Source organism: Merops nubicus, unplaced genomic scaffold, assembly GCF_000691845.1.
Source record: "Merops nubicus isolate BGI_N331 unplaced genomic scaffold, ASM69184v1 scaffold22458, whole genome shotgun sequence".
Classification (NCBI taxonomy): Eukaryota; Metazoa; Chordata; class Aves; order Coraciiformes; family Meropidae; genus Merops; species Merops nubicus.
The window spans coordinates 48,766-60,974 of NW_008623960.1; the positions used below are offsets into that span (position 1 = coordinate 48,766).

The following is a 12,209-nucleotide window of genomic DNA, read 5'->3' on the forward strand; positions in this document are numbered from 1 at the left end:
ACATAACCTTTTAAGACTTTCTAGGTTTGGTACACACGCATTTTGGATTTATTTTGTATTCATAAAGAAAATATGAACAGAACCTTGTTTCTGTTAATCTCACTGTGTTTTTAGGAAAAATGGATATAGCTTTATTTTTCTCATTACGTTTTTTAAACTGACTTTCAACAGTAACATTAACATAAAAAAGGGCAGTGTATGTTGTGCAGTACTGTTGTATACTAGCCTCCTTTTCGTTTCTTCTTAGGAGGTTCCAAACCTTCCTCCTCCTTTGTCTTCTGAGGATCCGACTCTTTTTCTTTGTCAGTTACTTGTGAAGTGATTGCAGAAGTTCCAGTATTCATATCCAGCTTTTCATGTTTGTCATGCAGTCCTCTTAGACACACAGATTCTATGACAGGGAAAGCAGGCACAGGAGTGAAAACTGAGGATTGTGATCCTGCAAAATAAAACCAGAAGGATGAACATAGCTACATACAGATAGGATGTGAAAATAAAAGGTACTCAAACACTGGTGATGCACACACAGCAATCTGAACATCTGGATAAGGAAAAGTGGAGCTAGAAGGCACTGTCTGCATATCTATACTAAATGTATTCTGAGCCAATCTAACTGGAAGACCTGGGGGAAAGCAAGCTATTAGTTCTGTAACTCTACTTAAAATCCCCATTCCTCTTTAAGTTGTATTTATTTGTAAGACTCCTACCCACACCAGGTCTTCCTGAGCAAGATGCCAGGTGGAGGATTTATGCAACACTGATGGCGCACAACAGGCCAAGATCACAGAGGAGGGCAAAGCTGTTTTCATAGGAGCATGTTTTAAAAGTCCCAATGAACTGTTGACAAATGCTGCTTTCTAGATTGCCATTCTTGCTTCAGTTCTATTTTAAGAGTTGCACAGTACTGTAGTATTACACTTGCCAACATAATGCATGATCCCAGACATGGGGATCCATACTTCTAGGGAGCCATGCAGTATATTTTGGCCTTAGAGTGCTAAGCAAGGACAAGGGGACTGGTGACTGGCAGCAGTGTGACAATTAAAGGAGTTTCTCAGAGTGACTGCATGAGCACTCATATCTAATTACTTTGTTACATGAGCCACATAGATATGCTAAGTTTTCACCACTACAAAAAAATAAAGATAGGACAGTTCTGGATTTATGTGTATTTTCTGCCCTTCTGAACACAAGCAATTCTCATACTTGCCTTATCCAACTGGGCTTTAACCTGCCTGCTTAGAGAGAGAAAGTTAAAACACACCTATCTACCTGGTATTTTTCACTAGAACTTTACAAAGCAAATGCTAATGACCCATAGAGGGCTAAGAGATTAATCTGTTAAACTTCAAAACTGAGGTAACAGTTCATAGGATATCACACTTCAAACACTCAACACAATTCTTACCAGATGTAGAAGGATTATCCTGCATCAATAAGAGAGGTAGAAGAAGCATTAAAGAGGTTAGATGTAGAAGTAGATGGCTGTGGTTCCTCATAGCAAGACTGAGTAGCGGATGGTGATGAGGTAATTTGGGTCTCATCATTACTTCTTCCTGTCCTTGAGGTATCTTTGGTCACATGGCATTGGTTTTCTACATTAACTTCTACAGTTGGAAGGGGGAAAGAGAAAGTTCTGTATGACAGTGACCACATAATAGCTTCAAAATTCCAAGCAATAAAGAGGGTTACATCAGTCTTTGGAGCTTAGCACCCATTAATGGATCTTGAATTACTCCCTTACCTACTGGTTCTTGAGTTGCATCATGTTTTGTGTTTAAGGATTCATAAAGATAAGCAACATCTGAAAGAGATTTAAAAAATATCGATCAGAATCTCTAAACAAAAACTGACCAACCTTAATCTCACATAAACAACTTCTATTCACAAGTAGCTGCTTCCCCAAAGTGTCTGACAATGGAAGAGGCAAACGAGGGGTCACCTCTATAGTACAATGTTAATACACCCACTTAGGAGGCAATTAGGAACAGCACAGCAAGATCTTTTCTTCTCAGGAAGCCAGGCAGAGCTGCGGCTCGTTTTGTGTGATGTTTAACTTGTGCCAGTCATGGAACCCGAGGCTTAATAATTTCTTAAGCCTAAACTCTGTTTTATGTCAGAACAAACTGTATTTTTACTGATACTTGAATGAAAGTTCTTCGAAGAAGCTTATTATTTCTGATCTCACTTCTCAATTGCTTCAATCAATTTTATTTCTTTGTGAGAACATGAAGACTCAAAAATACAGATAAAGACATGCTCTAAGTTTCATCCAGAAACTAATTTAGTATCTGTTAATAAAACCAACTGGATAATATGCCTTTCTTCTCTATCTTACTTTGATCTAATACAGTTCCAATGATCCCATTGACTTCCTACTTATTTTTCATCTCCAGACACCTACAATCAAATAAGATTCTCTCTTTTTTCTGATCAAAAGTTAGAGTATCATCTCCTTCAGAACTACTCAGAACAGCCAAATACACACACCAAGTCTAAATTTTCTCTCTGTCTTTGTAGATGGAGAAGCAGAAAAAGCAGAACTGGAGGCTTGGTAATTCAAATTCTTGTTAAACAGAAATCATTGACTCAGCTCATTACAGAGCACCTGGAAAACCTGTGTTATTCCAAGCAGCATCAACTGCAATAGTGTCATCTTAGAAAGGATTTGTGAGATAAACAAGCCATACAGACAGACAAATAGGGCTTATCACTGCTTCTTGCAACATTTACAGCAGACAGCATAAATCTGTCTGATCTTTTTGTATATAAACTAACAGCAACTTCATAAGGGAAGCATTTAGTGTTTCAGTAGTGAGCGTGTGTGTACCTAGAATTTTTTATATTAACAGTTCATATATCTATTACTGAATGAAAATTGTAAATACGTTCTTGTGTTTTACGTTAAATATCATGCTATAAGAGTGCCTAGTACCACACCCTCCCTCCTCCCAGTACATCCAATTATCTTCTAAATAATAGGGGAGCTTATAACCATACAAAGTCTGTCTGTTCACCTTGAAGTTCCACTTCAGAGCTATCAAATACAGTAATGAGAATTAACATTTTAAATGCCTCTTTCATCTAAAGTCTTTTCAGAAAGTGACTGCTCTCTACTAAAACTTAAATATTACATATTTCACACTTAAAAGAATTTCATGCTAATGGACAGAGCAGTCGTCTGGGGCACAACAATACATATGTAAATCCAGAACTGGCTCATTCCCTCTCCCCCCTGCATTTATGAAAGTTGAACCTCATCTGTTATGTTTTAATAATAAGCATTTAAATTCTTTCTGCAAAACTTCTCAGTCAGCATTGGACTTAATGATCCTGTATAACTGAATGAAATTAAAAGGTATGAGATGAAAATACTGCTGCTTCAATATTTCCCAAATCATTTACTGACACGTTTAAGGGAGACGACAACACAGATGATTCATAAGACCTTTTAATAATGTTGTTCCATTGCAAAACCTGAGCATTTCCACCTAAACCTTGGTCCCTAACTTCTACCCAGTTAACACATGAAAGAATGTTACTTCCTTCTCAACAACAGTTTGGCTTATTTAAAAACCTTTAAGGAAGGACCTCTATTTTTTTTTTTTTAAAAGACCTAATTATGTTTTTTCAATTACATCATCCTGAAAAGAATTACAGGCACGTGAGGCATGATTCTTCTTTATAACCACACAAATAGTTTTCAAGTTTTACTGAATTCTACTTTCACTATAGGGTTTTCCCCACCTCCACCCCATTTTGCCACTTCCCTCTTTAAAACAACAAAAAGCCCAACCCAAAACAAAACTTAATGCTTTTACAGCCTTTCCTTCTGGTGCCAAAAACTGCTTCCCTGTAATATATAAAGTATCACTAACTACCCCAGCAATTTGACTTGCATGGGGCATGTGAACAGGACCTCATTAGTTACCATTCCATGCATCAGTTCTTCCAAAACTACCTCTAGGCACATTTCAGTTTCAGACAGTTGCTCAGGCTCGTCCCTGAAAAACTGGCACTTCCATGGCCTCTTCCACAGAGACTTGTTTTAAAACATTAGCAAATTACTTGTCTTAAAATTGACTAATTCTGTTTTAATTGTACTGATATTTATTTTATCTCATGGCTCAAAAAAAAAGACAGACTAAGCATGTCATTCAAAAAATATAATTTACTTACTGTTCTCGGGCTCATTTTTTCTGTAAACAAGATAGATCACATCCCCAGTCTGTAAAGGGTACGTCTGCTTCTTAACCACTTTCAGTTTATTAATCACTGTTCCATTTGTACTGTAAAGAGAAAGGCAAAATTACTTAGCATGAAGGTTTTCATAATTATATAGAAAAAGGATGGGAAAACACAAGCTATATTTAATTAAGAAAAACTATTGCCTCTCAAAAGAAAAAAAAAAGACAACACAGTAAGCCAGGATAGAAAAAAGGTCTCAAAACAAATATTTAAAATTTCTCCTAAAGACAGAAGTGCAGAGTTACTAGGACTTCAGAGCTCATTTGCAGCTACTGCTAAAGAGACGATAGCTGACCAACAGAGAGACAAAAGATCCCTGACATTTGGCCAACATCTCAAAATAATTAGATAACTGTTCCTGTACAATAATCTACAACCTTTGAGTGTAAAGCAGGAAAGGACAATAGGACTTCTACTGAAAAAAGTTCCAGGTTATGTCTCCCAATTAACAGTGGGAATCTCCTAAGCTCTGAAAGACAGGAACTTTTCCTGGACAGTCAGGGATGCCATGTGGCATTAATTTTTCTCCCCCCTCCAAACAGTAAAAAACCTGACATCCCAAGGTTAAACTGTTTGCAGCTCATAAGTGAGAAGTTGGTAAGGTGGAAAAACCAGTTATACATAATTAAAAGATGAGTTAGAATTAATCATTTCGATACTGATAAAAACTCCAAGACTATCCAAGGGAGATATTAAATTGAGGAAGAAGAAAATGCAGAGCACTCCTGCTTAATGGAAGTGATGTTTTATACACAAGCTATTAGTGTTTTATAATCAAGTCAAGTTGTTCAAGTACCAAGTAATTCCAGCTCAGTTGCAATAAGCCTCTTTCAGGGCTGCAGCAGTCTAGGTTTTCAGACTCCTGCCACTCAAAATCTCAGCAATTAGTACCAAATATAAACTGACAGAAAACCTGCTTTTTCCCCTCAGCAGAGGAAGCTGCTGCATGAACAGCCAACCTCTGCTGCCACCTCCTGGAGGCCACCACTTATGCCCAGGACACAACACAGCCAGCTTCAAACAGATCAGTTTCTCTCTAGAGAAGACAGATGGTTATTTAGAAATAAGCATCTTCCCTCCCTTCTCTCTCTCTTTTTTTTTTTTTAAAGATTAACTTGGAAAAAATCTATTGTCTTTTAGTAACAAGAATAGAGAAAGAAAACTACAACTTTCATACTTCTGACCTTTCTGGACACAAAGTCAAAAGCATTGCATTACAAAGTCAAAAGGAAAAGCATGTCCTTTTGAATCACCACAGCAAGTCCTGATCAAGGTAATACTTCTTCCTCTTATCTCTGCAACTGCTTTCATTGTCTACATCACTGAAACAACTAATCCAATGTATATAACAAAAAAAAAATGCTACTTTAAACATAAGAAAAAAAAAAACACAGATCTTTGGGTCACAAAATGGTACTATCAGATATAAATTGTCTGCATTGTGAAACAATGCCACAAAAGGTCCTAATGTCATTCTAAAGAGTGGAAGAAAAAAAAAAAATCGTTGACTCAGTTCCACTGGGGTTGATGACTCTACAGTTTGATTAATGAATAATGCATTACCTTTACTTCCTAATCCCAACTATTGTGCAGAATTGATGTGATTAGCTACATCTCACTCAGAACAAGCTTACAGTTTTTGAAGTAGGTGAACGATCTATGTGCTGCAAGACACTTTGGTATCCTTCTGATAAAGATATCAATCTGTTACTTTTTAGTAATTTCTAGCACCTGTCCAGGAGAAGAATGCAATTTATGGTAAAGCAATTTACATTCACAGAAATAGTTTTGACTGGCAGAGTGAGGAGAATTATGCAGTACAAAGTACGCCAGTGCCACCTGAAGATCAGTCTCATCTTTACCCATAGGAAGGGAGGATCTGTTTGCCTGCCATGAGTATCAGCCTTGTGTAAAAAGTTTCCTGCTGCGAGTCACCAACTTACTGCTAAGAATCCTAAAATAAAAAATTTAAAAAGACCTCTTGTTATCTTCTAGGAAAAGTTATCTTAGTTGCCTTTAAAATGTCTTTTTCAAAATAGAGAATCTTAAAATTCCTTTCATTTATGGCAATCCAGCTACTGGCCCTACTGTGTTAAGTCAGCTTGTATAATTTATTTTCTTTCAAGCAGTATACAGCCACTAGTGTATGGTTTGGAAAATAAAAGCAGGAACATGGCCCCAAAAAGGGTGGGTCTGTGAATATTTTATTGTACTATTTGCTAACTCTTGGCTTTTGTTACTTCTAAACTTCTATTAACCCAATAATTTTGAGCTCTCTACACATTTTCTTTTTACCTGCAAATTTATCGTAATTCTTTCCAAAGTAGATGCAAGACCCATTATGCTACCTGGGAGATAAAAACCCAGTGCTGGCCATCTGCATATATTTGATGATATTCTTCGGTTTAACTACAATACAGAAACAAAGTCCACCCAGTTCAACTGTCCCATACTAGCTGCCTTCTTCAATGCCTCTTCACCAGAAAAATCTAAGCTTGACCACAGCAATGTTTCCAAACTATTTTCCACTTCAGAGAAGAAAAAGCTGGCATTGCAGTATTTTTCTGGGACGTTGGGCAGCTGCACTGCCAACTCAAACATTCAAAAATCTTCCTCTTTCAGACTGCTTAATTTTTTTGCGGTCATCTGACACCTGGCACAAACATTGGAAGACCCAAAAGAACAGTCTTCTCCAAGTAGTCTTATCAACACATTCAGTTTCCTGAGTCAGCAAATAGTAGCCACACTTCATACTAACTTAGAGGCAAGCAGAACATGAGGGATCTTAAGCTTTTTTGTTAGATATACAGAAGTATAACAGGCATGAGGAGCTAAGTGGCACTACTCCATAGCTGCAGCCTTTCTCTTACACTACCATTGTAACAAGACCCACCTTTTCATGAATATATCATATAGAAAATTAACTTTAATTTGGCTTTGCTGGTTTTCTGCTGACTGCACCTTCTGCCTCAGGGAGCTGCGGGTGGGAAGGTACAAGGGAAAAAAAAAATAAGGCAGGAATGTTTCTTCATCCTTCCTAATTGCTTTAGCTTGTGCTATCATGACATTGGTCATAATTCTACCAGCAACATGCAACTCAAGCTACGGATGGTTACTCAAGCTTACATTTACAGCTACACTCCAAGACTGCCATGATAGGCAAACAGGGCCTGATGTGTTCTTTGAAATGTCTTGAAATTTGGGATAACATTGGAGAATGACAACTATAAACCATTACCTAGATACCCTATCTAGGCCTGATGTTTTTCCCTAAAATTCAGCATTTCATCCCACAGCTTCCAGAAGTACAAGCCCTCCAGGAATCTAGTCATGGACCTGTCCTGGTTATTTTCCCTAGCTACTACCTAGGCGCAGTGAGGAAATACATCCTCGTCAAGCTTTCAGATGACACAAAAGCAGGGACAGCACTGAGCTGCCATTCAGAGGCACTTAGGCAATCTAGAGGAATGAGCTGACAGGAATGTCACTCAAAAAGGACAAACCCTGTCCTGCACTTGGAATGGAACAACTAACTGCAACAGTAGGAGCTAGAAATCAAGCAGTGAGGGCTCCTGGTGGATCTTATGACCAAGCATAAAATCATACACCTTGGACTTATGCCTAGGCTTAAGTCAGCAGCGTGCCCTGGCAGTGGTGAAGGCCTACAGCACCCTTGGCTGTATTAACAGGGGTGTAGCCAGAAACTCAAGTGAAGTGATTATCATTCCCCTTTACTTGGAACTCATTAGTCCACATCTAAAATCTTATATCTAGTTTGGGGTCACCTAGTACAAGAAAAGTCTTGATAAACTTGAGCAAGTCCAGCAGACTTGCACACAAGGCTGGAGCACAAGACCTGTGAGTCAAGGGGCTAGGGGAACTGGGCTTGTTTTGCCTAGCAGAAGGCAGCTTGGTGAGCAGAGGACTCAATAGCAGCCATCCAGTATCTGTGAGGAATTACCAAGAAGATAGAGACAAGACAGGTTCTTTACAGATGTGACAAAGGTCATAAAATGAAACAAGGAAGATTCAAATGGATGCAAAGAGAACAAACAAACAAAAAATCACTGTGAGGATAATTAAGGTCTCGAATAAAGGCCCTGAGAGGCTACAGAATCTCTACCTTGAAGGTTTTTTGAGACCTGACTAGAGAAAGCCTGGACAATCTAGGCCAAACCCAGGGATGGCCCATCTTTGATGAGTTTGAACTAAATGACCTCCTGAGGTCTTTTCCAACCTGAATAATTCTGTATGTTCTCTTTTACTTGAGGGAATAGATTTAAAAGAAATGCATTACTCATGTAAGTATCTAGAAGTGATTTCATCACCTTGAAAAAGACTCCTTTGAATATCAACATAGCTACTAACTGATCAAGAGACAGAAAAGGAGCAGAGGTGTAAAAAATCTGTTGGAAGAAAAAAAGTAAACTAAAGCTCATACATTCTGCCAGTGGCCCCCAAAAATGTGCATTCCATTCAGTTCAACATTTCAAAGGTTTTTCAGAATGTTCTTGGAGGGATTTTTGTCAAAAGCTCAGCAGGTATTTGGTACTAACCTGAGCTACCAGAACAATATGTTTAACTGCATTCTGGTATGTTGGAACGGGGATTCAGCATGATACCCTTCAAAACCTCAAAGGTGAAATTTCCTCTTTACAGATGTACATCAACATGCTTTGAAGTGTCTTCATCGTCTTTGGGTAAAAGGCCCTCCAGACATGGAAAAATGGGGGGAGGCTGGCAGAAGAGTATTATTTGTTTCTTTACTGACTGCAATAACCTGGCAGAAAAAGAATGTGGTTTGCAGAAGCTTTTTAAAATGTCACAGAGTTCTTGAAATGTAATAAACCAGAAGCTTTTGGCAATCTTACACAAAATATCCTGTCAAAAATGAAGGCGATATGAATTTGAATGGACGAGTATTTCTTAGGAGGAGATCATAATCCTCTTCAAATTTTCATCCACAATTTTATAAAGGAAACTAGAAAACAAACGAACATCCAGTGGAAACCACCCACAACCCCTGCAGTTCTACTTGTACTCCCACAGTAGCCTTAGAACTCCATAGGAAAAAGCCCCACCAGTATAGCAAGTTCACTGGCCAGTATAGAACTTCACAGTATGTGAAGATGTTATTAACTTCATATACTAAAAGTAATTCCACTAAATTAGCCTAGCTTTTTAACAGCAGTTCCAGTGTAAGTATGTGCTTATATCTTTCTATGTCAAGGTCTTCAGCTCTCACACTCCTAACTTAACAAAGAAACCCCCAGAAGGGAAAATAATTATTCTGGTTAAACAAAACTGAAATGTCAACAGTAGAAAACTAGAAAACACATTTTATTATTAATTTAGATTGAATAGGCTTGAATCTCCATCTGACTTTCCCACCACAACTGCCAGACTACTCCAGTACTTATCCCACAGAGACTACAGATATTTTGAATACCAGAAAGATGTAGAACAACTACCGTTTTACTGCACATCTAGTTTATGCTTTTTCTTAAAATACACTGCAGGTATTTTCTTCCCTATACAAGGGCCTGAAGTAAGGCACACTCATGTTTTAGAGCTTTTAAGAATGCAGGCATTACTTTTTCCACAACTCTAAAGAAATATGCTACAGAACTATTGCAACAGTATTTTTCATCCAGTAGACTAAAAATTCCTTTGTAGAGAAAAAAAAGTACTTAGAAAGAGCCAAAACCCCTCAAAACCTAGATGTAAAAGCAGGGGGAAAAAAAAGAAGCAAAAAAGAGAAGGATTTACAATTGATGCCTCAAGCAATGCACAAGATTTTACTTCACAGACTAAAAAGAGTAGAAGCTCACAGAAGAACCAACCTTGTATCTTCCAATGACACTTGACCAGACTCTTCATCCACTATGATTTTACAGTGATCTCCAGACACCAACTTGTTGCCAGGGAAAGATAAGTCACAACCTTAAAAAGAAAGCAGATTTTCCAGTGTGCTTAAAAATACACATTACACAGACAGCTCAGCATTCCACATGGCTATAAATGCACAACAAACTAACTACTCATGTACATCTGCAATAGTTCAAAACCTCTACTGACTTACAGACAGAAACACAGCCTACTACGAGATACCTAAACACAAGTGGTGAGATATCCCTATGTGCTGATATAAGCTTACTCCAATCATTTCAGGATGGTTTAGTTGCCTTTCCTCCCCTCCCCCCCGAATCCTAGCCTTACAGATGGAAATCAAATCACAACTACTCTGTCCTAGAGTGGTACAGAGATAAATTCACACATATTTGAAGTGTTTGATCTCAGCTCTAGAAACACACATCACAGAGCACCCAACTCTTTTTCCACATCACTGTAACACCATTTCATTGGTTTTAACTCTTGCTTTGTTCTGCTCTATTGTGAGGAAAGCAGCAGTGACCAAGAGCTGATAAATAAAACAGTATCACTGTGCTACCTTAAAGTTGTTGTCCTTTTTATGAGTGTTTTTAAACAGGAACATTTTCCTCACCTCTATTGACAGCACTATTACAGTAGTAAAGCTGAAGAGAGTTAAAAATGCAGGACTAAGATTCAGGGATATGCAGGAGAACGATGTTAACACGACAGACACCTTCCTACCAACAACTCCAGGGCTCTGAGCCAATCTAGTATTTTTACTTCACTTTAACACTGCGTGTTCAAGGCAATGCTCAAGGTTGCCTACTAACTTCTCTCACATATGACTCAAAGTACTTGCTTACACAAAAGTTATAATTAACAAATGTTATTCACTTCCACCTACTCGCAGTGTGGGTGCACTGTATCTCAGCCTGCAAGAACAACGTATCCAGGAGGAGAGCAGCAGCTGCTACACATGCTGCTGACAGCTTATCACTAGTCTACTCCTAATATTCACCAGCTACAGAGTTAACTGTTGCCACACAATCTGTGATGTCAGGAAGCCTAAGTGGGTAGAATACATGTGATTGAGGAAGGGACCAACTTTTCCATTCAATGATACAAACTTAGACTTTCATCTAGGAACAGGAAGGTCAGAATCCTCCAAAGAAGCATTTATAATGCTCCTGAAGATTTTGTAGTTAATACTTATGATCCAAAGCTTAGTATTCTGTAACCACACGTTTCATTAATCCATTAGCAAACAGTTATGGAAGCAATAAAACAAGCAAAACTCCATCTTTCTCCTGCAAGATAACCTTCAGCTAGCCCTCAATTTGAAGAATTTACCTACAGCTTAGATGATGATAAACAATCTAAATGCACATTACCACATGTAAATAGGTAAAACACTCTGATGGTTGCTTTAAATGCAGTAAGCATTAAATCCTTTAAAATAAAGGCAAGCAGTAAAAGGTCTAGACTTTGGGAATAAAGTTTTCAAAGCTCCTCTCAGAGCAGCTTTCAGAACTTGTTGGCAATCTTTATATGGCCAGAAGAATTAAGGGCTTTTATGTGGGCGTTTTCTTTTCTGTGAAGCATAAGCATTTTGCATTGCAGTTCCAACTTATTTTAACCACAGAAACGCACTGAGAACGTAAACAGGACTGATGATACACTGAAACTCTTCTGAATCAACAATCACTTTTTCTTATTTGTACCAACTGCCACAGACTACCTAAAAGAGACACTCAATTTTCAAATGTGCACATGTCACAACCTGGTAAAAAGGATCAGTGTAAAACTTCATCTTTACACAGAGCCAAGACGTAAAGTAGGAATAAGGCACCGCCTGGCAAACACCTTCAACATTTGAAAGCACCAAAACCAACTAGTTTCAGCCCACCTTCCCACGCTTTAAAGGCCAGGAGGAGGGATCGCTGGTGTCCCCCCAAACACCGCCCTACGCCTGCACGGCATGTCCCCGTCCCACCTTTCTTCCGCCCAATTGTCCATTCTCTTTTCAGCAGCAAGACGTGCGGCTCTGCCTCATCAGCACCCAGCCGGATCAGCCTCCCCCAGGGCTG

The 12,209-nt window shown here is 38.5% G+C and overlaps 1 protein-coding gene across 1 annotated transcript in view; it reads right to left on the minus strand.

The window, feature by feature from the left end:
* Nucleotides 1-12,203, minus strand: part of CHFR (checkpoint with forkhead and ring finger domains, E3 ubiquitin protein ligase) — a gene marked incomplete at its 5' end in the record, with an annotated part of 21,681 nt that extends 9,478 nt beyond the window's left edge. Inside the window, 7 exon segments of the mRNA XM_008945260.1 lie at nucleotides 227-439; nucleotides 1,409-1,431; nucleotides 1,433-1,607; nucleotides 1,745-1,804; nucleotides 4,180-4,289; nucleotides 10,092-10,191; nucleotides 12,116-12,203. Of these exon segments, the coding sequence (XP_008943508.1) occupies nucleotides 227-439; nucleotides 1,409-1,431; nucleotides 1,433-1,607; nucleotides 1,745-1,804; nucleotides 4,180-4,289; nucleotides 10,092-10,191; nucleotides 12,116-12,203 (769 nt within the window).
* Between the last annotated feature and the right edge of the window lie 6 nt (nucleotides 12,204-12,209).